The sequence below is a fragment of the Scophthalmus maximus genome, chromosome 3 (genome assembly GCF_022379125.1).
Source record: "Scophthalmus maximus strain ysfricsl-2021 chromosome 3, ASM2237912v1, whole genome shotgun sequence".
Lineage (NCBI taxonomy): Eukaryota > Metazoa > Chordata > Actinopteri > Pleuronectiformes > Scophthalmidae > Scophthalmus > Scophthalmus maximus.
The window spans coordinates 2,040,044-2,065,000 of NC_061517.1; the positions used below are offsets into that span (position 1 = coordinate 2,040,044).

Sequence of the window (24,957 nt, forward strand, 5' to 3'; positions counted from 1 at the left end):
GTGTGTGTGTGTGTGTGAGAGTGTGTGTGTGTGTGAGTGTGTGTTGCGCGCGTGCGTGCGTGCGTGCGTGCGTGCGTGCGTGCGTGTGTGTGTGTGTGTGTGTGTGTGTGTGTGTGTGTGTGTGTGTGTGTGTTGCGCGTGTGTGTGTGTGTTGCGCGCGCGGGACAGCGTGATGATGACAGGAGTCCTTTTTGCTATGCTGGACAGCTTTACTCTAAGACACAACTTGTGAGCTGGTGATGTGTTTCTCCTCACGTGTGAGACCCCAAACCCGTCGAATTCCTGTTTCCAGACACACAGAGCTAAACACATCTGACAGCGGTCGGTTCTGGTGAAAATTTAAGACCCAACACGACGACTAAGTTATTATAAAAAATAAAAAAAAGCATCTCCCTTTTGTCTAAATCAGAGATTTTGGGTGCAACTTGAAGCGAGACCACTAAAGTACGTCAGCATCCGATGGGACGCCAGCAAATTCCTGCTATTAATTTAGTTTCTACGGCAACAAGTTGAAGATTTCAAAAAGACACCGTGTCGTACGTGGTTGTGTTTTTTGCAGACAGACGGAGTTTGGGTGGACTGACTGGGAGGCAGCTACAAGTTGATCCTCACTGAAGCTGTGTCGTATATATATTTGTGATATATATTTGTGATATGTGGAAGTTATTGCATGGAGAAGAAAACGTGCGGGTGGATGATGGTACGTACGGGGTCCTTCTTTGGCTCAGCAGGGAAACAGGGGGCCACGTAACTAACTGCTGCTTTACACTAGTTAGGGCTTCGACTGAGAAGAAGCATGTTGGAGACAACACGGCCTCGTTCGAAAAGCCCAAAACACGAGTACATTCATGTCCCGTTGAAGAGGCTTCCGTCTGCAGCACAGTGACGCACCGACGCGCCTCCTCCGTTGGGCCTCGCGCTCTGGAAGAACATTGTTCACAACCCTCAGAGACAGACGAGCGGGTCCGGGGAAAGAATCGCTCCCGTCTCTCGATCGCAGTGCTGGTTGCTGTTTTTTTTCAAATGAGACCTGAATCACTGAAACCGAACTGCACAGACTCTCATTTTCCTTTCCGTGGATTTTGCATGGAAATGACGTTGTCAGATGATTTTGCGATGCTCAGAAAAATAAGAAGAAGAAGAAATCTATGTTCAAAACCAAAACCCCAAAAAGAAACATAAAACCAGTTCATCGGCAAGCTTCCTCTCGTGAGGCGCGCGCGCGTCCAGGAGCGTGTGATGCCGGAGAAAACAAAATCCAAAGCGACCTCTGCAGTTGCAGCTGAAGTGTTGCATCAGGTTGTCGTAGCCCACGAGAGGCTGCAGGGATTCAGGGAATGCACGTTGTTGCATGAGCACATGCTGCTATGCAAACGCTAGAAACAGTCAAAAAAACACAGAGCACTGCACACACACACACACACACACACGCACGCACGCACGCACACGCACGCACGCGAACCGGAACAGAGGCTGGACCGAGTCACGAAGAAAAGAACGGAAAAAGAAAAGAAAGAAGAAAATAAAGAAACAGAGGATACCGTTTGTGGTACTTTTAAACACGACACAGCATTCCTGATGAGAGGATGACGACCGACCACACAGCATTCAAAATGCTACGCACACAAAAAATGGCGTCACACTGTATATGTACATATATGTTTATATATATATGTATATATACACACACAATGCAGGTCAGAGGAGCTCGTCTTCGGTCGAGTGGGTGAAACGTCGTCACGAGAGAGAGCGGGACAGTTGTTTGGTTTTTTTAAATAAGCTGCGTTACATGTTGAACACAGCGTTGACGCGGAGACGCTGACGTGTCCCTGCACTGTCGTGATGTCATAGCTGAGCGTGTGTATGTGCTGGAATAACTGCAGCTCCTGCTTTGTTTTGTTTTTTGCTTTTTTTTAGACGTGTAAGTCCACCCACCTCGAACGCTGGATTAAAATATTTATATATATATATATATATATAATACTGAGATATTGTCTTTTTACGTTACTAAGTTGCGCCTGTCTGTCTGTCTGTCGGGGGGACGGGGGGACGGGGGGGACGGGGGGGACGGGGGGGGGGTTGTTGGCTCTTAAGTCTCTGGCTATGTGCGGGTCTGGCGATTGGACGGGACAGTTCGAGCCGCCTCCAACGGCTGGTCCGTGTCCACTCGCGTGACTAGATCGGCTCCACGTAGTTGGCCGGGTACAGTCCCTCCTGGCCGCTGTCCAGACGCCCTCGACACCAGCCCTGCTCGTCCTCGTCCTCCGTCTTGGTCAGCTCGTCACCTGCGGGGGAGACGACACGACCGGCGTCAGCACGCGAGTCAACATGTCCGCTGATCTGAATCAATGTTTAAAAAAAATACAGCTTGACATTTCTGCTGATTATTGCTCGCTTACATTTTTATATGATACGCTCTGATGTAATGTTTCTTTTTGTATTTCTGAAACACGAAGGTCATGAGTCAGAGTCTTCCTTCATTTATTGTTCTTGTTTGACTACAAGTCGTCATAAGTAGAGCTGACAGTTAGGTTGATTTCACTTTATCTAATTTAATTTAATTTAATTTTATTGTGTTTTTTTCCTTTAATGAAGCACTTTGCAACTTTACTAGGAATAGTACAACAGACATAGAGCTTGTTATCTTTATCACCATCATCATCATTTATAATTATTATAAAACAGAATGTGAACATATCTTTTTGTAAGAAATCCCGACAGGGCACCTTTCAATCCTTTTTTCAAAAAGATAATAATATCTTTCATAATCAGAAAGATCTGAACACGTTTCATTTCAAGCTGTGAGGTGAAAAAAACACGATGAAGATGAAGATGCTCAGCTGCGGCGGCGTCGATGGTTACGTCCGAGCGTTTCCGAGTGTTAATCGGTGGCGAGTGTCTGTAATTTGTTTCTCCACGGGGCCATTATTCACTAATCGCTGCTCTTCCGGAGAGGAAGTGAGCGTTAGAAACAGAAACCAGTGATGATGATGATGATGATAACCTGCTTTGAAGGTCAGCTCATCCTGCTCTTGGCCTTCGTAGTCGTAGAGGGCGCGGACGCGGACGCTGCTGCCACCGCCGCCGCCGCCAACGCCACCTTTCCCGGTGCTGGAATCGTCTTCAAACGAGTTCCCGTTGCCGCCGTTCTCGTTGCTGGAGTACGCCGCGGGCTGCTCGTCGTCGGACCACTCGGTCGAGTACGCCTGGTTCTTCTCGTAGCTGCTCACGCTGGAGGGGAGAGGAAACGGCAGGGTGAGATGTGATGCGTGTCAGGTATGAAGAACAACAACATCCGCCTAAAGATTAACAATGAGAAGGTCAAAACCAAGTATTCTTAAGTATTTTACCTTCGTCAAATACATAAATACGTAACAAGGAGCCGCTGGGTGATTTGTTCCTGTGTCACTAACCTGCTTCGATCACCAGGTGGAGCCACGTGGTCGGTGCTCGGAGTGGGCGGGGCTCCGTCTGGTTTCTTCTTCTTCGGAGGGGCACTGGCCTGGTCCGGGTTGTATTCCTGCAGACGAGAGAGAGAGAGAGGAAACAGAAGAGTCGTACATTGAGAGAAGGGGTTGTTTTATTAAAGGTGGGGGGTTTTTTTGGGGGGGAGGTTTGATTTTGTACCTCAAACGCGGGCCAGTTCATGAACATCCCGGGACCGTGGTTGTTGCTGAACCACTTCAGGTCCTCCTGTGTGTTGGCGCCCAGGATGGTGCGTTCCAGTTCTCTGTAGATTGTGGAGTAGCTGAGGAGAGAAGAAATGGAACAAGTAGTGAGACTCACAAGTGGCAGAAAGGGGGGCCGGTGCCAAACTGGCAACAGAAGCTACGGTGGAGCTCAACTCCCGGGCTGAGACGGAGCCAACATCCGGCCCATCGGGCCACGACCAAACAAAGTGTCTCCCCGAGTTTTCTGCCAAAGCTGGAGCTCTGGACTGATGATGTCACAAAGTCGCGTTAGTCCCGACGGCTCGAGTTAAGACGCACATTACTTTGTGTGTCGAGTTATTTTTTTGCTTTCACGTTATTCATAAAGCCCCTACTGTATACCTGCTTTTCAAAATAAAAACAAATATGAAGATCTCACTTTTGACACTATGGGACCTTCACTGTGGTCACGATCACACAGGATCCAGAAAATAATCACACACTGTAAAACCTTTTGCTTAATGATAAATGACTTGAGTTTAGGAATCCAAGCAAATCTGTTTCTGAGGGTTAATTTATGCTTTGTTTTTCCAGTGGGCATTTTACACATGACTCATCGTAGTTGTGGGACGTCATCGACAGAAAACGTCCAACGTGTTGAATTTGTTATGAGTAATAAATAGAATCTGGCGATAATGTGCGAGAAAACTCAAAAAAAGGGAACAGCTTCTGTGTGGATGAAAACAAGTTATCATATTTTTTATGCCAAAAATGCTTCCATGATTAAAGAGGGGAGATTTAATGGATTTAGTGATGAATAAAATGAAAATGACATAAATTATAATGTTGCTTAGTCTGTGTACTGTACTGAGGACACAGACAGAAAGAGTTTCCCTTAACACTAAGTTAATAAAGTATAAATAATAAAGAAACCAGTCAGAATAAACTTGACTAATCCACGACAACAGAAAGTGGCAGGTTTGGTTGAAGAGTCTGACAATCGCTTCGGCCACAGTTGCAGCTTTGTTAGAAGAGACAAACATGATTCACTTTGAATAAAATTCAAATTCTGTCGCCAACGGGAACATTAATCGATGAATTACCGCCGCGAGTCTGAAAGCTGGTGAGGAGCCGTGTGCTGAGCTGTGACACGACAAATCAAACCAACCTCATCATACGTTTGCCTGCAATGTCGTAACGTGACTGAAGTGATAAATATATAAATGTACAGTCGATCGGACGCGGGTGACGGTCTGTCAATTAATAAAAATAACATTCTGATTTGAACCCTTATGACATGTGTCACATGTCAATTGATCCTAAACTTAAAGCTACCGTGTGTAATACTTTGAAGAACTTATTCACAGAAATTGAATATATTGTCCATAATTGTGTGTCCGTATATGTATAATCAACTGCAACAAAGAACCAATGTTCTTCTTTGTTAAATACGGTTGCAGAAAACGTTGCATTCGCGTTACCATAAAGTGTCCCCTGTCGGATGCTCAGTTGGTTGCGGTTTGCAACCTCACCACCAGATGGCGCCAGAAAAGTACAAAAACGCCCGACTCACCTTTGGTTCTCGGTGAGGTTGAGGTGGCGCTTGATGTCCAGCAGCGCCTCCTTGAGGAAGGTGAGCCTCTTGACCTCGTGCTGCTGGCACTGGTCGAACACCTGCTCCATGCTCTCCATGTACTGCGGGGTGCACTTGTTCAGCTCCTCCAGGGACTTCTCGTACTTCTCTTTAGCCTTTGGCAGAGAAAAAAAAAATCAGAAAACGCAGATAACGTAAATGGAATTGAAACATATAATCAGGATTTTAACCATAACTCCCAATTAATCTGATCCCTAATTATAATTATATGCCCCTCCCCTTCAAAAAGACGTTACAGTATGTTGGTGGTGTAGCTGTTCCTATAATATTACCACAGACCTGTAAACACTGTATACATCTGTCTAATGAAAAGGTCTGATCAATTAACTTAATCAATAGCCATTCAAACCCCTGCCAGGTCGCCGATATGCAGCAACAACACACACACACGTTTCCCACCTTCTGCGCGTCCTGTTTGCACTTGTCCACCTTCTCGTGGAGTTTCTTCTGCTGGTCCGGCGTGACGGACGCCTCCGTCTTGCCGTTGGCCTCTCGCGCGGCGGCCAGCTTCTCCTCCTTGCAGGCCATGTGGTATCCCTTCTTGGCCGTCTCCATCTGCACGTACGTCCAAGCAAACGAGGAGGGAGTGAGTCACGCGTCCCGACGGGATGCTCAGTTCGATTGGTCATTCAAATACGACAAATCGGATTAGGGCCCTTATTTCTGGGAGCAAATCCATATTTGTCATTTAAAATAAAAGATCAGGGCGGAGCAGAGGTGTTTTTTTTTGTCAGTTTTTGCCATATCAATGCACAGGAAAGAAAGTGAAATGTTTAATGAATCACCTGTTTTAAAGCTGCATGCTAAGCTAAGCTAACTGCCCCCAAATAGGGGAGAGTGACGAGGGCTGCGGTCGAATTGGTCGCAAAGTTTTTCATCAGCAGCCACGATAAGAGCTGTTCGGATACTCTAAATGCACAGGAAAGGTGCTTCCTTCAATGCTTCCTTTCCTATCTCCTTTAGCGTAGCGTACACTGGACCTTCAATACGCACCAACTACAAAAAGAGAGAGTATGAATACGACCCAGAAGACGACGCACGTCATCATGTAAGTGCCTCACGGTGGTAAAACACGGCCGCTTATTGTGCTCCACCGTTGAAATGTGCGGTTCCATCACGGCAGACGCACGTCAACAACATCCGCCGTCGCATAATATGACGTGGTTTAGGGAAAGTGGAGTCGGATTCTCTGAGCAGCGACTCCTGTGAATCCTCCTTCACACCTGCCTCATTTATGACCCATCATTTTGACATTAATATCCTACAGCCCGCTCCATTTCCCCCAGGGACGGTGGCGGTTGGTTGTGTCCTCACCTCCTTGAGCTTCTTGGCCCAGGGTTTCTGGGCCTTCTTGAAGCCCTCGTCCGCCTCCTTGGCCTCCTTGAAGCCGCCGATCATCTGCTTGTGGTACGCCTCCTTCTGCCAGTTCTTCACCCGCTCCACGTCCTCGTTCGTCAGGTTGTTCTTCACGTCCTGGTGCAGCTCGCTCACCTTGTCCGCCTCGGTCATCACGGCCAGCCAGGCTCTCTCCACCGAGCCGTACTGTGGGCCTGGAGAACGAGGCAAATGTCAAAGTGTGTACAACCCCCCCCCCCCGAGAGCTCTGGCGAATCCACGGACGTCGCCGTCGACGAGCTGTTTGATTTCACGGACCTTTCTCAATGAGCTGTCTCCATCTCTTGGACCAGGCGGTCAGCTGGTCGCCGTAGGCTTTCTCTATCTTGGCGCGTTCCTGCAGGCAGCCCATGAGGTCGTTGCAGAGCCGGTGGCCGTCATCAAATCTCTTGACAGCACGTTTGTAGTTCCCCACCTGAGACACGGAGAGAAGACAAACGGAATAAACACCTCAAATACACAAAACGACTGAGATAAACAGTTGTTTACTGCTGAAGTATGAGGAGTTGTAAGACCCTCGGCCTATCGGTTGTGTTCACAGGAGTCAGCAGACTTTCTTGTCATCCATCACGTTTGTTGTCTTGGTTCCTGTTTTATTTTGATGTTCGCTCCACTTCCTGGTCGTCCCTGGTTACGCACACCTGCACTCATTTGATTCATTCTAAATCGGGAAAATGACCCGGAAGTGTTTCCTCAGCAGCCATGATAAGAGCTGACCGGATTCTCTAAATGTTTAGGAAAGGAGCTTCGATGCTTCCTTTCCTATCTCCTGTAGCAGAGGGAACACTGGAGCCTCCTCAGCAAAATGAAAGGAGAAATAGACGTCCCACAATTCATTGCGGCAGCGATATTTAACGTCACGAACGTAAACGACTACATCGGAAGCAGAAGAAGAGTATGAATATGACCCAGATGTAAGTTACTGTTACATATGAATCATAACATGTGATGTCACACGGTGGTGAAACTCTGAAACACGCTGATGGAGCCGCTGAGGTTTTTGCAGTTTCACCACGACAGACGCGTCAACAACATCCGCCGTCGGATTCTCTTTTCCTAAGTCCTGTCAATCCTCCTTGACACCTTTCCTTGACCTCACGACCTTCTCCACTGAGGTCAAGGAACAGTAGAGAGGAAGAGACGACAGGAGGGACGATCAGGATCCAGCCTTTGTCAGTCGGTCTGTTACCGTCTCCCGCTCTCGTCGGTGGTTCCATGTTCCTCGTGAATCACTTTTCTCCCTCTGTGGTCCCACTTGTTTTTTTTGGACTTTAGTTTTCCTGCTGCCTTCAAAGACGTAAAGTCTGCCTGTATTAGAATTTATTAAATTCCCTTTTTTGTCGTAAATTTTGGGCCCCGTTTCTGCAGAACCTCAAGTTTTGTAGCCGAGTGTATATTCGATCATTGTCATTTTTGATATGCCGCATCCTCATCACATCTAATCCAGCACATTTTTTTAAACCCGAGCAGGAAAAAGCATCGACCATCCTTTTGTGTTTTCCTACTCAATCTAACAAGTCGGTATCCCAGATTTCGCCATCAGAGAACTGAGGTTTGGACTGTGCAATAAAATCTGGCACTATTTATACACCAATATATACACCAGATATTTATACATCAATTGTTTTAAATAATTGTGCAATTCATGCATCTGTGTGACGGTTCTTTGATCAAGTGCGCTACAGAGATGCAGCACATTCAATTCCATGTCTGTGCGGCGCCAAACAAACATATGCTAGTCGTTTATTTCCTGTTAAAACGATTTGACAGTTTTTTTCCTTTTTCCACCGGTCCACCTTAAGTGATTCCGCCTTAACAGCAGTGTCAGGCTGTGGCTCCTCCTCCTCCTCCTCGGTGCCTGCAGGGGGCGTGAGCTCATGGTGCATGATAAAGGGAGGATGGGGGGTTGCTCGTGCCTGTGCATGTGTAGTTATGCAATGACATGGGCTTGCGTTTGCGCATGTATGCGAGTGTGTGTGTGTGTGTGTGTGTGTGTGTGTGTGTGTGTGTGTGTGTGCACACAAACTGTGACTGCTTTAATCCTCTCGAGTGGTGTAACGCAGAGGCACAGACTACGAGGCGGAGAGAGAAATACATAGAAACCACAGACGCTGTGAATAAAAACACAGTCTTATTCATCCTGCGCTGCGATTGGTCCTGACGTGAGCAGCGTGCATGTGTGTGTGTGTGTGTGTGTGTGTGTGTGTGTGTGTGTGTGTGTGTGGTTACTGTTGGAGGGAGGAGCGAGCTGCAGGGGAGGCAGCGAGACAGGTGTGTGTGTCGGCATGAGCCTCGGCCCGTGACCGGCTGCCAGGTCACAACAACAACAACAACAACAACAACAACAACAACACACAGGTGGACTGAGAACACGCACATGAGCTCCTCCCTCACAACGCAGGGGTGGATGTTGTCGGGGGTGACGTCGGGTCTAACTGTGCTTCTCGGCCCGGTTTATCGGATATATATATCGTTTCTGATGAAAATACATTTGGGAGTACAGCATTCTTCTGACCCACGAGCTGATCTGGTCCGAACCGAGCCGAGTTTGTGGGGTTGGGATGCTGACGGCAGGTGCCTGTTGTGAAAGAGCGTCTCAGAGCAGCCGAGAACTGAAGCTCTTTGTCTTTGCTTCTGTGGGTACGAGCCGCGGCACAAAGACGACTCTGTACTGACGGAATTCATTAACGAGAGACACACACACACACACACACACACACACACACACACGCGCACACGCACACACACACACGCACACTGCCTCTCAGCACAAGTGAAGATGGCTCCTACTACTTCTATGACATTTATATATATATATATATATATATATATATATATATATATATATATATATATATATATATATATATATGTTGTGCCGTGGCTTTTCGTGACACCATCAGCAACAAATGGGATTTACAGTCCAAACATGAAATATAGGACTTCCTGTTGAATAATCAATGACAGTGAGTCCACTGACAACACAGGCGATGATGATAATCACATGAGCATATGTTGGTTTGGTCTTCCGCGAGAAAAGGTTCATAGAACAAAAGAGCTGATTGAAATGTAAATAAGTCCGCAAAAGATTCTGATTCTGAAAAGACTAATTTGAATTTCTATGAATTTCTAATCTATCTTTCTTTTTTATTCTTAAAGCTGAATGTGTCATATCAGTTTGCTTTACAGTTACTAACCACTATCTGTTATAGAGAATAGAAAAGTTAAGAGTTTGTGAACTTTTACTTTATTTGCATATATATATATATATGTACATATATATATATATATACTTTCTTTTGACTTTGGGCTGCAGCTGGATTCCATCTTGTTATGGTTTGGACCAATCAGCAACCAGTGAGGGAGGAACTATACTGGCAGCTATGTGGGCGTGTCCAAATGGAAATGTCCCAAATCTGCTCACCGGCAGCCATAAAACTAACTGTTCAATTCAGGTCAATTCAATTTTATTTGTAAAGCGCCAAATCAAAATATACATTATCTCTTTACATAGTGAGGTTACAGGAGGAACAGGAAGTTGTGGGCGGACCACCGTCGGGGAGAGAAGAGAGAGAACAGTTGTGAAACTATAATTGATATATTACTAGAACCCGACCGATGTATCGGCCGATATTATCCTTTCACAGACGTATCGGTGTCAGTCGATACGTTTAGAGCAGATATGAGCCTTTAAATGTGCATTTATGTTTTTACATTTTAAGGTAAAATAAATGTTTATTTTCTTAATTCAACTTCTATTTATTTGGTTGTATTTGAAATTTCTGTCAATCTATTGTTATTTATGCTAAAGTTTAAAAAAACATCAAGCCTCAGTTACATTTCTTTGTCATAAAGGTTTGATAATGACATCTTAGAAATCATTGACAGATTTAAATATACATATAATACATACACATATATATATACACACATATATATGTATATATACATATACGTATATATATATATGTATATATACATATACATATATGTATATGTATATATACATATATATATATATAAATCCATATCGGTCGGGCTCTACATGTTACAGGTCATTCATTAAATCCATACCAAAAACAATCAGGGCTGCAACTAACGATTAGTTTCATAATCGATCAATCTGTCGATTATTTTCTCGATTAATCGATCAGTTGTTTGGTCCATTTTAAAGTCATAAAATGGCGAAAAATGTCGATCGTGTTTCCCAAAACCCTCAACATGATGTTTTGTTTTGTTCACGCACCAAAGATGTTCAGTTCACTGTCACAGAGGAGCAAAGAAACCAGAGAATATTCACATGTAAGAAGCTGAAATCAGAGAATTCTGACTTTTGTCTACATGAAAAACGACTTGAACCGATTAATCGATTATCAAAATAGTTGGCGATTAATTAAGTAGTCGATTACTGATCGATTATTAACTCTTGCAGCTCTAGTATTCTTTTGGCAGCTGACCTCCTTCAAAGTGTCAAAGGTCACACTTGTGCGCGACATCAGGGGGCGCGACGCTCTCCCTGTCAAACTCCGCGGGGGGGGGGGGCGTTTGCGAGATGGAGCAAGGCGTGAGCGACGGCGTCCTCTTTACCTCCCAGAAGCTGTCCATGGTGTCGTCAACACCCGCACACTCATCGTAGGAGCCAGACATTCTGTTGGATGTGGCGGAGCTCTCTAATGGCCGAACCTGTCCTCTGCAGTGGCGCTGGGTTCCTCATGCACTGCAAGAGACGGGAGAAGAAGAACAAACGTCAGACGGCGTGAGGCGGACACAGAGGGGCACAGCGGAGTCTGGGGGAAGGAAAAGCATGGCCGAGCTGTGTAACGTCTACGCCCCGACGACGAGCGGATGGGAACCTCTCCGTCTATTTGAGACGTTTGTAATGATGGAATTAAAAATAGCCTCCGCTGCCGTGCACATGGCTGCTCGCCCCGAGGAGGGAGAGCGGGAGGAAGCATCTCATCTCGGTGTGTCCTAGAAAAAAAAAAGACAAGCGGAGCATCACAGAGCGATGACCCTGAAGAAGAACTGCATGACATCTTTACATCACATGATGCTGCTACACACACACACAAACACACACACACACACACACATGCAATCGTCAGCGGCCCCAGAAACACTCTTTCTGTGGAGACACAGATCGGCACGCGTCGTCCTCAATGATGCGGTCCAATCACCCGGAGCGACGGAACACAGTTCCTCCCCCCCGGACCTCCTCAAAAGGCGTTTGAGGTGATTCCTATTTATTTGTTTGACGTCCGGTCGATATCGTACCACCGAGGGTTTTAAAAAAAGAGAAGCGGCCGCGAGACGCCGTATTGGCATCGAGCCCCGGGTGAAGCCCCGAAATCCACCCTGCTCACATGACTAATGCCTCTTCCCCTCGACAGAGAGCTCTTCATCTGCACCGCGGCAGCAAATCGACCTGTGTACAACGTGCGTTTAATGATAATGATGATAATAATGATGATGATGATGATGAGGATGAGGATGATGATGATGATGATGAGGATGATGATGATGAGGAGGATGAGGATGATGATGATGATGATGAGGATGAGGATGATGATTAGGTTGAGGATGATGATGAGGATGAGGATGAGAATGATGATGATGATGATGAGGAGGATGAGGATGAGGATGATGAGGATGATGATGAGGAGGTGGAGGAGGAGGAGGAGGAGGATGATGATGATGATGATGATGATGAGTATGATGATGATGAGGATGATGAGGATGATGATGAGGAGGAGGAGGATGATGATAATGATGATGATGATGATGAGGAGGATGAGGATGAGGATGATGATGAGGATGATCAGGGCTTCGTTGGTGATGTTGCTGCTCTCACGCGTCTCCGTCTGCACATTGTTACACCACAAACGTTATTGTCCTTGTGAGAGAGAGAACGAGAGGCCTGAAACCAGAAGGTCAGAATATAAACGGACAGTCATTTTTTAAGCAGCAGCTCCGACAACTGGCGCTGTGTTTTTTTCTTCTTCATATTAATCAAAACTGTTCCCGACGTGGATCTACAGTCCAGTGTTTCTCTTCAGAGCCGCGCTGAATGTTTATTGAATCAAAAGGATTTTGGTTCGTGTTCCGAGAGTGGACGTAGTTCACGACTGAACGATTTCACCGTCTGAGTCGGAGACGACTCGAGACTCAGATCGGCGGCAAAGTGTTTTTTCTGGCAAATGGTCATTTCTTCTGAAAAGACTGAAAACGACATGTCCCAAATTTCTGAATTCAGACCATTTGCATTTTCCAGCCTCCCGTCACTTCAGTGTCCATCTTCTCAACGTTGTGTCAGTTGATTCCAAAGTCTCCAACTTGTTTGACTTCTTGGTCCCGGGAGTTCGAGCACCGCGCGCGGACCTGCCGCAGAACGCGTGCGACTCCACTCTGGCTGCGCCACACCCCCTCAGTAATCCCCCGCTTGGAAATTAGGGACATGACCCCCTTTTTCTGCAAATCCAGCTCTGAGGAGAGACGTGGCCGCCGCCACCGCTACGGATTAAAGAGCCGGACATGTAACTCATACCGCTGAGAGATAATTCACCACAACGCGGAGACTCCCGATACATCGCTGACCCGCGCCGAAGAAACAAATCCATCTGATGTTAGTTGGAACCAACCCTGTTCCCAAAGGTCATGAAATCTCTACAGTTCACCGTTACATGTTTGTTTGATTGGTACAAAAACACCAAGGTTTAACTCCACCTGTTGAACCAACTATTGAGGTTTGACATGGTGAACGTGTGTTTGACTGTCGACGGCGATGTTCATACCAACGACACGCATCAGCAACACACACACACACACACGTGTACAACAGACGAGTTCATGCTTATTAATACTCTTTCTGTAACTAGTGAATATTCAGGTCGCATTCAAACGTGAGATGTTGCAAATTTGCTGCTCGTTCGGGCGACGACAACAACCTGCGGAGATTCGCCCCGAGGCCCGATCGCAGTACAACTCTGACATGACGTAAACACACGAACACTCAACGGTGCGATGCGACAGGAACTCCGTGCAGCTGTAACGTGGAGCCAATGTAGAAATTTCTTAATCTCAGCAACAAATTAAAAGAACCGTCGGGCCGAGAGCGACCAACAGGTTATCCAAGTCGTCCAATCAGCTTCGACGTCCGTGACCACAACACCTAGTGACATCAAAGCCAGTTAAGACAGAATCCCATCGCACACACACACACATACAGTCAGTCGCACACACACACACACACACACACACACACACACACACACACACAATCGCAAACACACACACACGCACACACACACACACACGCACACACAGTCGCAAACACACACACACGCACACACACACACGCACACACACACACACACACACGCACACACACACGCACGCACACGCACACGCACACACACACACGCACACACGCACAGTCGCACACACACCCAATGTTTCCAGCTGCCAGATTACCCAAAACTCACACACACACGCCTAATTTTAACCAACACTCGATGATGTTTAGAAACTGTTTGGAATATTAAATCCATTCCCAGGTGACTGTCCACATATTTATCATCAAATCAATATTCTCCAGCTATAAGACTGCACCCTAATGATGCTGCATGAATAATGACATGACCACGTTTGTGCCTGAAACAAAAAACAGACAACAAGATAATGGCTAAGAATTGAAGAAGCTACTTTCTGGAAAGAAAAACAATAACACAATAAATATATTTTCTTGTTATTTCCCTGGACATAATCGTCATCAGCGTCGGGCGACCAGGTGGGTGGGGGGGTAGTTGTCCTGGAGAGGGGTATTAACTGGTTACGCAGACCGACGACTGTTTCTAACATTGACCTACTCAGCTACAGGCTATGATGAGATAAATAATAATAATAATAATAATACAAATTGCCTGTATATTAATGTGACAAATCATATTGCTCAAACAGGTCAATTATGAAAATAATAGCTGGTCGGCACAAGAAGCATTAATCCCCCATCGACCCCGTCGCTGACCAAAACACTTGCTGCTGTAAAATCAGTTCCTTTTGTGATTATAAAGTCTTTGGTGTCAACAACTCAACATTCACTCACCGCTGTTTGTTCCATCACTGCAAAATAAAAAAGCCCCCCCCCCCCCCCCCCCCCAAAAAAAAAAAGAACTATCCCCAAAAACTTGTAATCATACGCAGACGCCTGGCGGGACGTTTTCGATGGTGTAGTCCAGATATTACGGATTGGACGCGAACGTGCCGCAAAAAGTGTTTTTATTTCCGCAGCGTTGACCTCTGTGGCCACAGTGAACCTCGACAGGACGGTAAGTCTGACCAGCCCAGCGTGTCTCCGGGGCTGAGGGATAATCCCGCAGTGTGCCACTTGACTGGCTTTAGGAGGGGGGAGGGAGCGAAGACGAGGACGGGACGAGCGAGACGGGGAGAGAACGAGGTGGGGCGAGCGATATGATCCTGATATGAAAGTGTAATGAGTTATGTCGGGTGGGAATAACTGTGAGACACCACACAGGTGCTTACGGCTGCTTGTCTTTCTTTAACAAACATTACAGATTCACTGCCGACTCACGCGGACACTTCGCTCAAGAGTTTATATTATATTATAATGCATAAATATTGCAGGTATTTCCGTGAAAAGAGGAGCAAAAGGAAAACTCCCCAATCCAAGAACATGCAAACGTTCCAGATGGTTTGAAAAGCTCCGGCCGTGAAACACAACAAACGCGTAATCTCGTTACGGTAAGAAGATTTGAACCAGAGACACAGAGATGAACTAACTTTACTCCAGCACATTATTAAGCTCACTGTCTCCTGAAAGAGGAAGTTGCCGACGGTTACTAGAGAGAGGGAAATAAAAATGAGCCGTGGCTCTAAAACGGTTTTTCAAAAGAAGAATCTCTCTCTCAAGAGGACAAACAAGCAGAGAGAGAGAGAGAGAGAGAGAGAGAGAGAGAGAGAGAGAGAGAGAGAGAGAGAGGCCGGTCTGTCATCCGGATATGGCAACAAAGGAAAGAGAGAGAAAAGAGAAGAGCCGAGTGCGACAACAGTGACGGGGAGGAGGAGGAAGGAGAGAGGTGAGGAGGACGAAGGCCGCATGAAGACGATGCAGCGAGCGAGCCAAGGGGGCCAGGACGGCCTCTGATGGAACACATCAGGAACAGAAGACGTGAGTCATCTCGCCGGCGCAGCAACAGCGCGAGCGGCCTGGTTGGACGTTGCCAGGAGACAAGAGCCGCCTCGTGCGGACTTCACGCACAAGGTCGTGTGACCGCCGCTCTGGACGAGAGCAACAAGGAGGCGGAGTCAGTGTCGAGCGGGACGTCGTCCAGAACCTTCGAGCGCGACGAGGGGCCTGGAGTGTCAGAGCGCACCGGACCGAAACAAAGATGGCGACGGAATCGCTGGAGAAGACGCGCAGAAGTCAGAGCGATAGTGAAGAGAGAGAGAGAGAGAGAAGAGATGAGGGAGCAACTGGAGGGTGGTGGTGGTTTGGTGTTGTAGTTATCAGACCGCTCAAATGGCTTTACAGCACGAGTCACACTCACCCGCTCACACACACACACACACACACACACACTGCCGTAAGAGCTGTCAGAGGCGATTCAGGGTTAAAGGGACAGTAAGAGATTCTAAAGCAACACACGTATTGCAAAAATCTGCGACTATTTCCTCGCGGTCCGTTAGCCGTCGGTTCTGTGCGCGCGCGAGGGAAAAAGAGTCGGGGTTTTCGGGCTCAGTCCAGGCTCTGCAGATCGCAAAAATGGTGCGGACCGCACCACGCAACGACAAGCGTTGTCCATCATACTGCCCCTTTAAGTGTCTCGCCCAACGGCATGCGGACGAGGTCCACACGACCGACTCTCTTCCTCCTGAGCCACTTCCGCCCATCGTCTATGTTTCATTTTGTTCTGGCAAAGAACCAACATCATCTGGAGGAGAAATGTGATGCCGAGTGATTTTCTGTTCTCGTCTTTTATGTTTACATGAATACGAAGCTCGCAGCTCTGTGGCGCTCTTGAGTAACGTCCTTCTTATGAACTACTTCAACTCCGAAAAGTCCGCACCAGAAAATCGAAATCCTCTGGTGAGTCGGCAAAGTTCTCCCTCACCTCCGGCCGACAGCATGTCGCCGACGTCTTCTCGAGAGCAAGTGTTCCTCAGGAAACTGTGCTCGTCCGTCCCGGTGCCGCTCTCGGTCCGGTTCTGTATTTCCACATGTGGTCAAGTCGCCTCGGTTTGTGTGTCATAATTCAAATGGGATTCTGAGAGGATTCACAGATTGCACGAGCGTGTGTGTGTGTGTGTGTGTGTGTGTGTGTGTGTGTGTGCGCGCCTATGATCCTTTGATCATTGCATCAGCGGGGATGACGTCACATTTGCATCAGAATGGAATGTGTGGATTCTTGTTTAATATCGATGCATTCACGTTTTTCTCCCCCCCAAAAGTGTTCAGCCTGTTTGTCCGAGGTAGAAACTTGATTCAAACGTGAAAACGTTCAGCTCCACCAGGACGTGCCGGCTTGTATTCAACGTCATACTTTCCGAAAATATTCAACGTTTTCCGCCATTGACGTGAATGGGAAGGAAATTTTCAAAAATTCCCACATTTTCTCACTTTTGGTACATTTTTAAATTCCCATCTTCTCATTCACACTTTCAGCTACAAACTCCATTCAAACCCTTAGAGCGTTCCACATCTCTCAGTCATTCAAGGTGCCGTTCATCTCTCCAATCCCATTAAAACTCTTTCGGCCCTTCTCATACTTCATCATAATTTTGCCGGGAGATTCCCGGTTTTCAAAATTCTCCCGCATTTCTCCCGATCTCCCTATTTTCTAAGTTTCAAGGCAAGTATGGCGGCATCGGGTGGTCAACTTGAGAACGGCGACCGACAGGGGACACTTTATGGCGTCGCACCGCTGATTCCATTTCCGTTTTTTTTCCGGGCAGCGTCTGAAAATTCTACGCGAACGCGACGTATTCTGGAACCGTTTAGTTCAACGACCGTATTGAACAGGTCGTAGAAACATGGAGACTCACGCGGAGGTCGGGTCCACCGCATGGAACTATATTTAACTCATTCACAGTTGATTATACATATATGAACACATGGCTATGGACAATATATTCAATTTCTGTGAATACGTTTTTCTGAATATTACACACTGCAGCTTTAATGTTGGTGCGTATGTATCAACAAAGCGTAGAGATTTTTGTTCTCTTTCACACAATGTGACCGCGGAAGGAAACAAACGTACACTTCTTCTTCTGCCACTGCAGAACCGACCGGCAGCAACCAGCTGTCAGCCAGTTGTCAGCCAATCCTCAATACAAACAATGCATTTTTAAAGGCCTTCGTCATTCGCGGCTTCATTGCTCCAGTGCTCGTGTCCGACTGAGGCGGCATTGAAGAATACATTTCACAATAGGCGGCATATTGAACACACACACACACACACACACACACACACACACACACACACAGAGAACGGAGAGGAGAGGAGTTGTGATTCAACACGGCGTCCCGAGTGCTGCTGCAGTGGTTATGTAACCGTCGAGCCTCCTGGTGACAGTGTGGTGAAGTCGGGGGGGGGGGGGGGGGGGGCGAGCTGGAGATGGAGCAGAGAGACGATGGGTGGAGGCAATGAGCAGGGCAGTCGTCAAACTGAGAGTGTGGCTCTTCACACACAACAGCGTTTCCACCTTCTTACCGCTAAGCTGCCTGACGCTGCTCTGAATACTGATGGGCTGCCTTCGACTGCATCGCCTGCAAGTGTGTGTGTGTGTGTGTGTGTGTGGGGGGGGGGGGGCGGTTTACAGAGAGGATGACTGTGCTTTACCATTAAAAATGGATATACACCGATTATAAATATGAATATAAATTTCGGGTGATTAAAATGTTACGACGCAACGACGGCAACATTTGAACAATTTCATTTCCTTTCTGGAGAACAGGCACATCCTCTGTTTGGTTTTGAGGAACATGTGACGACTAAACGTTAAACACTTTCATACTGAACAACCGTTCGGAAAAAAATTGACGTCATGCACGATGCTTTTGTTTGTATCGTAGAGAAGAAGGGAGGAAAAGAAAATATCTCACAGTTAGACGGGTTCACTTTGTATTTTGATTATGAAAATAATCTGTGAGTCTTAGGCACAGGAACTACCTACAATGACAGAAGCCGTCTTCAACCATCAGAAATATTTGATATATATATATGACTTCTACTTGGAGGGGGCGGGGTTTAATGATCTGTACTGCAGCCAGCCACCAGGGGGCGGTCATGATGATTTGGCTTCACTTTTGAGAGCCGTCATGTCGTCCATCTTTAAATACATTATTAGGGTCTAACCCTAACCCTTAGGCACAGCAGCAATTTGAGCTAAATGCTAACGTCGGCACGCTAACAACATGCTGATGGAGCGTACGCCGCTTAACCTCATTGATTTGTTCTCTGTGTACCATCTTGGTTTAGCATGTTAGCATTCTAACACTCGCTAACTAGCAGTAAATACAAAGTACAGCTGGAGTTTGGTCACATTAAGTGTTTGGTGAATTGATATTCGGACTTGATGATAGCAGGGCTCACAGACGTGATTATGGTTCATCACATGATGAATTTCATTAAGAATCCATCCAGTAATTGTTGAGAAATTTTAGTAATAAACCCCAGAGTGGCGTTAAAAGTCAGGGGATCACCATATTATGATTCCTCCTCTGGGGACCGTGAATGAACACAGCATCTGACTGAGAATTTCTAAGGATCAGAAAGTTCAGGGTTCCTAAGCACCGACCATCGTGTCCGTCACAACGCTGCCGATCTGACGGGAGACTACAACAACTCCACGAGACGCGTCACCTCAATGTCCAGACCTTAATCACCTTACATCCCTATTTATACCCTCCTCTAATACCCAGCGGCCACTCGCGAAGAGGGAGTGACTGATTCCCCGACTGAGCTGGAGACCAGAGACCTGAGACCCAAATCAAGGCGTTGGACCGACGAGCGGACCTGCAATTCTTTGCGGAGAGAGTCGACTCAGCAGCAGTCGAGGCATCTTGACTTGAAAATAAAAATCACAGCAGGCAACGGCTCATCCGTGTAACTTGTATTCTGTGTCCATATGAAGTAAGTTGAGTTGGCAGCAACGTGTCGTATTTATTTATGTGAAGCGCTCTTGTCAACTGACGACGCCAACTTGGCCGCGCAGACTGACGGATGGGCTTTCACCGGAACCACGAGCCAAACTAGTGCCGATAGTTAAGCAAAGAAGAAGTGTGAATGTTTTGAGTCCAAGCGTTGGCCTGGAGGCACAAACGAGCGAGGAAGCTTCGGGGGATCGACCGCGAGGAATCGAGGAATCGACTCTGAATCGAACTGAACAAGATTTAATCCCTCAGTTCACTGTCCTAGCTTCTGATTTATTTATTATATGTAATAAATCATCATCATCATCATCAACGTTCGTTTTCAACAACTCGTCCTGATACACGTCCTCACGTTCAGTCATAAATAAAATGTTATATATTATATATTTATGACTGAACCTCTCAGGCTATATTCCTCTGACCCAGCACAGGGTCCCCCGGAGGAGCCTTTCTGAACTGGGCCATGGTTTGGTTTTTTTTCTTCCAAGGAGCCTCATTTTTCTCCCGACAGTTACTTAACCTCCCCGCTGCATCGGGGTTCTGTCACCACGCGGGACGAAATGAAGAGATCAAACGGGGGGGTGAAAATCGATGAACCACCGCTGACTTTGTCATTCTTCCCTGCGGCCTCAGCGGGAGCGACTCTGAAGAGACATAATCAACGCGAATTCGGAGATAATCTCCTCTTTAGAACAAAAACGTGAGAATATGGAGAAAGAGAGAGAGAGAGAGAGAGAGAGAGAGAGAGAGAGAGAGAGAGAGAGAGAAACAGAGACAGAGTCAAAACGCTTTTGCTTCCCAGGAGACGACGGATCAGTATAGATACGATCAACCGGCCAGAAAGCTGAAATGCAAACCCGGCAGGAGAACTGTAATCCTATACTGTACGTAATGTTGCACCTACAACAATCCAACACACAGGTCTCCATCAGGAGCCGAACACGGACGCCTCCCACAGCCCATCGACATGAACTATTAACAGCATTGACAAAGAGCCAGTAATTACCTCAAGTGGATTGTTAGGCATCATGCATTATACAAACAGGTCCTTTAAAAGGGTGTCGCTGACGTGCAAACTTGGGACTGACTGAAGATGAAGGTAAAAAAAACAGGGAGGACTCACCGTCTCCACCAACGGGAGCTCAGGTTTCCATAAACCTGAGAGCGAGCTGTCGGCCCCCTGCAGGAGATCACCTGGCGAGAGAGAGGAGCACGAGAGGAGGTCGGTCAGTCCGCCCGGCTTCACGTGAGGCTTAAAGGGGCAGTGAGCGATTTTGGAGAAATAAGATTGTTTTTTTGATGTCGACCTTTTGACAGCTCTGGTCGGGACTCGAACCCGCAGCCTCGAACACAGAACCGCCAGCGAGCGGACCGCAACGAAATATTTGCAGATTTTTACATAACGTGTATTGGATTAAAATCGCTCACTGCCCCTTTAAAAGTGCCAGTTATCTTTACAGAGGCTAAAATATTCAGAGATTAGTTCTATCCCTATCAATGGGAGATGAGCAAAATGCGACACCATCGCAAGCGGAATATTTAATAATATTGTCATGTTCTGCTTCTTTGCATCATGTACACTAATACAACAGCTGCCGTGCAGAACTAATGTTGGCAGAATTATTAATCAATACCCAGAACCAATACACAAACTCGAAAACACGTGTTAATGTTGGTCAAATTCAGGAAAGGATGATTTTTTTTTGCCACTGTGTGGTCTGAATCAAGACAATCAGATTATTTTTTAATCAGATTGTGACAGCAGAAAAGAAAAAGAAAGCAAGAGGATGATGTACATATTCAGAATTCATTTTAAAAAGTAAGTGCAACATTTCTAATGTCACTAGCACATAGCACATTTTAATGGCCCACACAAAAACACTGCACACACACACACACACACACACACACACACACACTGCTCACCCACACCGCGACACTCGACTGTACACAGCCACATCAATGGTTTCATGGAGGCGGGTGGTGGGTGAGGGAACCTCAGCTAAAGTAATATACATCAAAACAAGGCGGGAGCCCGTTTTACCGCACGGCTGCATTTAACAGTCTCATTTTTTACAGTACGTGAAAATCCATTAGGTCATAAATATATATATTCATGTATTCAGGTTCAGAGCTGAACATTAGTGTAACAATGCAACTCCAAAAGTCACATACAGAGGTTAAAACATGTCATTTAAATGGCTACTGGGTCTAAATCCTCCCCGCCAGCCGCCGGGGGCCATGATTGTTTCACTCATGTTCACATGCACTTGTCCACAGCTGGTTGGTGATTTCTTTTTAAAATGTTGAATTTATATCGTTAAAATGAATAAAAACCAACTGAGACTCAGTGTTTAAAAAAATCAGTGGTTTGATACGCTTTGAAACGCTGTAGCTTCATCTGCTGCGAGAGCCGCAACAGCTCATCGATTCATTGGTTTTTATGAAGAAAAAAAGTCAAAATTCTCTGATTTAAATGTAATAACCTATTAATAATCAGCAGATTAATCCGGGATGAAAATAAAAATTTGTTGCCGCTTTAGCTTAAAAAATAATGTTCCCATCGTCACCATCATCATCATTATCATCGTGACCATCATCATCACCATCATCATCATCATCACCATCATCATCACCATCATCATAATCATCATCACCATCATCATCCTCATCATCATACGGCCATCTTGTCTTGTTTTAACGCCGAGACACTCAGTGTAGAAGAAAGAGATTCATGCTCAGTCTGTCCACACAATCATGGTGTTTCAGTCATTCACACAGAATGACTGGGTGAACGTTCCACACACGGAACCATGGGCTGAAGGAACCAATCCGACGGATATAAACGAAGGCCCGATCTCGGCCGCACGCTGAGTCACGTCGGTTTATGCTTTAAGGCGTTTTCCACAGATGAGTCACCGGTGATCTCTCCTCGTGAAGAGATCCCAGCGAGGCAGCAGTTTCTGATCGAGACTCATCGACTCGTAACTCGACAGTAGATGAATCCGCTTTTGATCGAGCAGATCGTTTTCAAGCACTTGGTTAATGGTTCCGGTTGTTTAAAATATGAATTATGTTCTTTTTTAACCGAGTCTCGCTCTCGGGGTAAAAACTGAGATGAGCATTTTTCCACGATTGTCTGACACAGGGGTGTAGCGCCAAATTCTGGGGCCCTATACATTAGCAGTCTCTGTGGGCCCCCCGCAGCTATGATGCTGATTCATTTATGATACTGTGTGTGTTCTCATAGTCACTAGCTAACTCCTACTGTATTCAGGGAGCAAAAGTTACAATACGCTAGCTAGCAATAGCATCTGTGTCGATCTCAGCCAGGTAGCTGCTAGCTAGCCGTCGTAGTAGGAGTTTGCTAACAGCTAGCCACCTTTCTTTTGAAAAAAGACTATACCCAGATTTACTTTCTGGAGGGAAGACATGACGAAGTCACTGGTCAGTAGATTAGCGGACTAAACCTTTTTGCGCCTTTTGTATGAAGTGAAACGGCGCTCGGAGAACCTCCACTATATTTTGAAATACAATAGTTCAGTCTCTCAACCAATGTGTTCAGACAATTTTACAAATGTATGTTTAGAAAACAGTAATTACACGAAACCAAACGACGTTGAACGTCCTGGTTCGCCCTCAGTGGGAGGAACGTTCTGCTGGAGACAAGCGGAACCTCTGGAGTGTCACCGTGTCTATGAATATACAGTACGTCCGTGGGGAACACCGCCCCCTGGTGTTTCAAAGCAATGGCACGGAAACTGCTGCGTTCAAACGCACGAGCGGACCAAGGAAAAAAAAACAAACCCCCGCCACCGATGATGGTTCAACCAATCGCACGCTAGTGTTGATCCAAAACGCCGGCGCGTGATTGGGCGCGCACTCGCTGGGACTGACTCCATTTTTAAATTTCCCCCAAAAGATCCTGAGACACAGTGAGCGGACAATTCGGAATAGAGACGCGGGACCCCACTCCTACTGTTCCTACGAAGAGAAAACACCCACTGATGAACTTACAGTCGAAGCCTTTCGTTATCAGTGTTACATATCGACGATCTATCCGTCCAATCACATCAAGTCAATTGATTAATCCATGAATAGAATATTAGCAGCTTCTGTGTTGATCTCTGTGGAAACGGACTCACAGATTCATTCCGTGTCGTGACTAACGGAGCAGTGGAGGGGTTTTTCTTCTTCTTTTACCTAAGTCATAAATCTTTGCGGCGAGGCCGGAGTCTTCCCCCTGCGTGAGCTCTCTCCTCCGCGCCCCGCCTGCCCTTCTGACTCTCCGTTCTTTTTATCACACCCTGTCAAACAGCACTCTCTCCTCCGACGACAGAGGAGCAGCAGCCTTTTAACCCGTTCATCAGCACAAAGGGAAAACGTCGAAAAAGGTTTTATTTAGTATTTCACACATTGTCATCGCTCCCCTCACACACACACACACACACACACACACACACACACACACACACACACACACACGACGTCTCTGGACACACGACTGACACGCAACACGCAGGTCACCGACACGCTTCCTCCACGTGGGATGGATTCAGATGTGACTCACTTTATCTTTATGTATCTTAATATGTTTTATAATGATAAATGAAAACTAATTATGCTTGTGGCTCTGAGTTCAACGGTGTTGAGTAAAAACTTAAGTGTAAATACAATTAGCATTCAAATGTGATTGATTCCATTTAACAAGAAGAACTGCACCTATTAGTTTTACATATCTCAGATTAAACAAAGACAAACAAACAACCAAATGACAAAACCTCATGCTCTCGTTACTGTAATTCACCAGTTATTATGGACCTGGACAAAAAGAAAACTGATTCTGAATCTGGTTAAACACCAACTACAATCAAACTGTTATAGTTTCACGTCCTGGCTTCAGCTTGTTTTCTAGATGTCTCCTGCGCTGGACAAACATTCATGTCTCACAATTTTTTCCTATGAAAGGTTCAAGATGAAGACAAATCGAACCAGCGACGGTCACACGAGTTTAAAACCATAATTACAGTAACGAAATCCTCATGAGCAGGAAGACGCTGCCTCACGTCGAGCGTGGAAACATGAAC

General features: G+C 46.3%; 1 protein-coding gene across 4 annotated transcripts in view; it reads right to left on the minus strand.

The window, feature by feature from the left end:
• LOC118317021 (protein kinase C and casein kinase substrate in neurons protein 1) overlaps nt 1-24,957 on the minus strand; it is a 30,298-nt gene that overhangs the window by 1,817 nt on the left and 3,524 nt on the right. Inside the window, exons 1-10 of one of the 4 annotated variants that reach the window (XM_047331181.1) lie at nt 16,827-16,987; nt 11,287-11,416; nt 6,958-7,114; nt 6,619-6,854; nt 5,704-5,859; nt 5,224-5,399; nt 3,628-3,748; nt 3,414-3,520; nt 3,086-3,231; nt 347-353 (exon numbers count right to left, since the gene is read on the minus strand). In XM_047331181.1, the coding sequence (XP_047187137.1) occupies nt 347-353; nt 3,086-3,231; nt 3,414-3,520; nt 3,628-3,748; nt 5,224-5,399; nt 5,704-5,859; nt 6,619-6,854; nt 6,958-7,114; nt 11,287-11,346 (1,166 nt within the window). In that variant the 5' untranslated portion in view covers nt 11,347-11,416; nt 16,827-16,987. Of the gene's footprint in view, nt 1-98; nt 2,286-3,004; nt 3,232-3,413; nt 3,521-3,627; nt 3,749-5,223; nt 5,400-5,703; nt 5,860-6,618; nt 6,855-6,957; nt 7,115-11,286; nt 11,417-16,781; nt 16,988-20,993; nt 21,065-24,957 lie in introns of those variants that run through there. The other 3 variants (XM_035645439.2, XM_035645438.2, XM_035645440.2) reach the window with 3 other exon arrangements.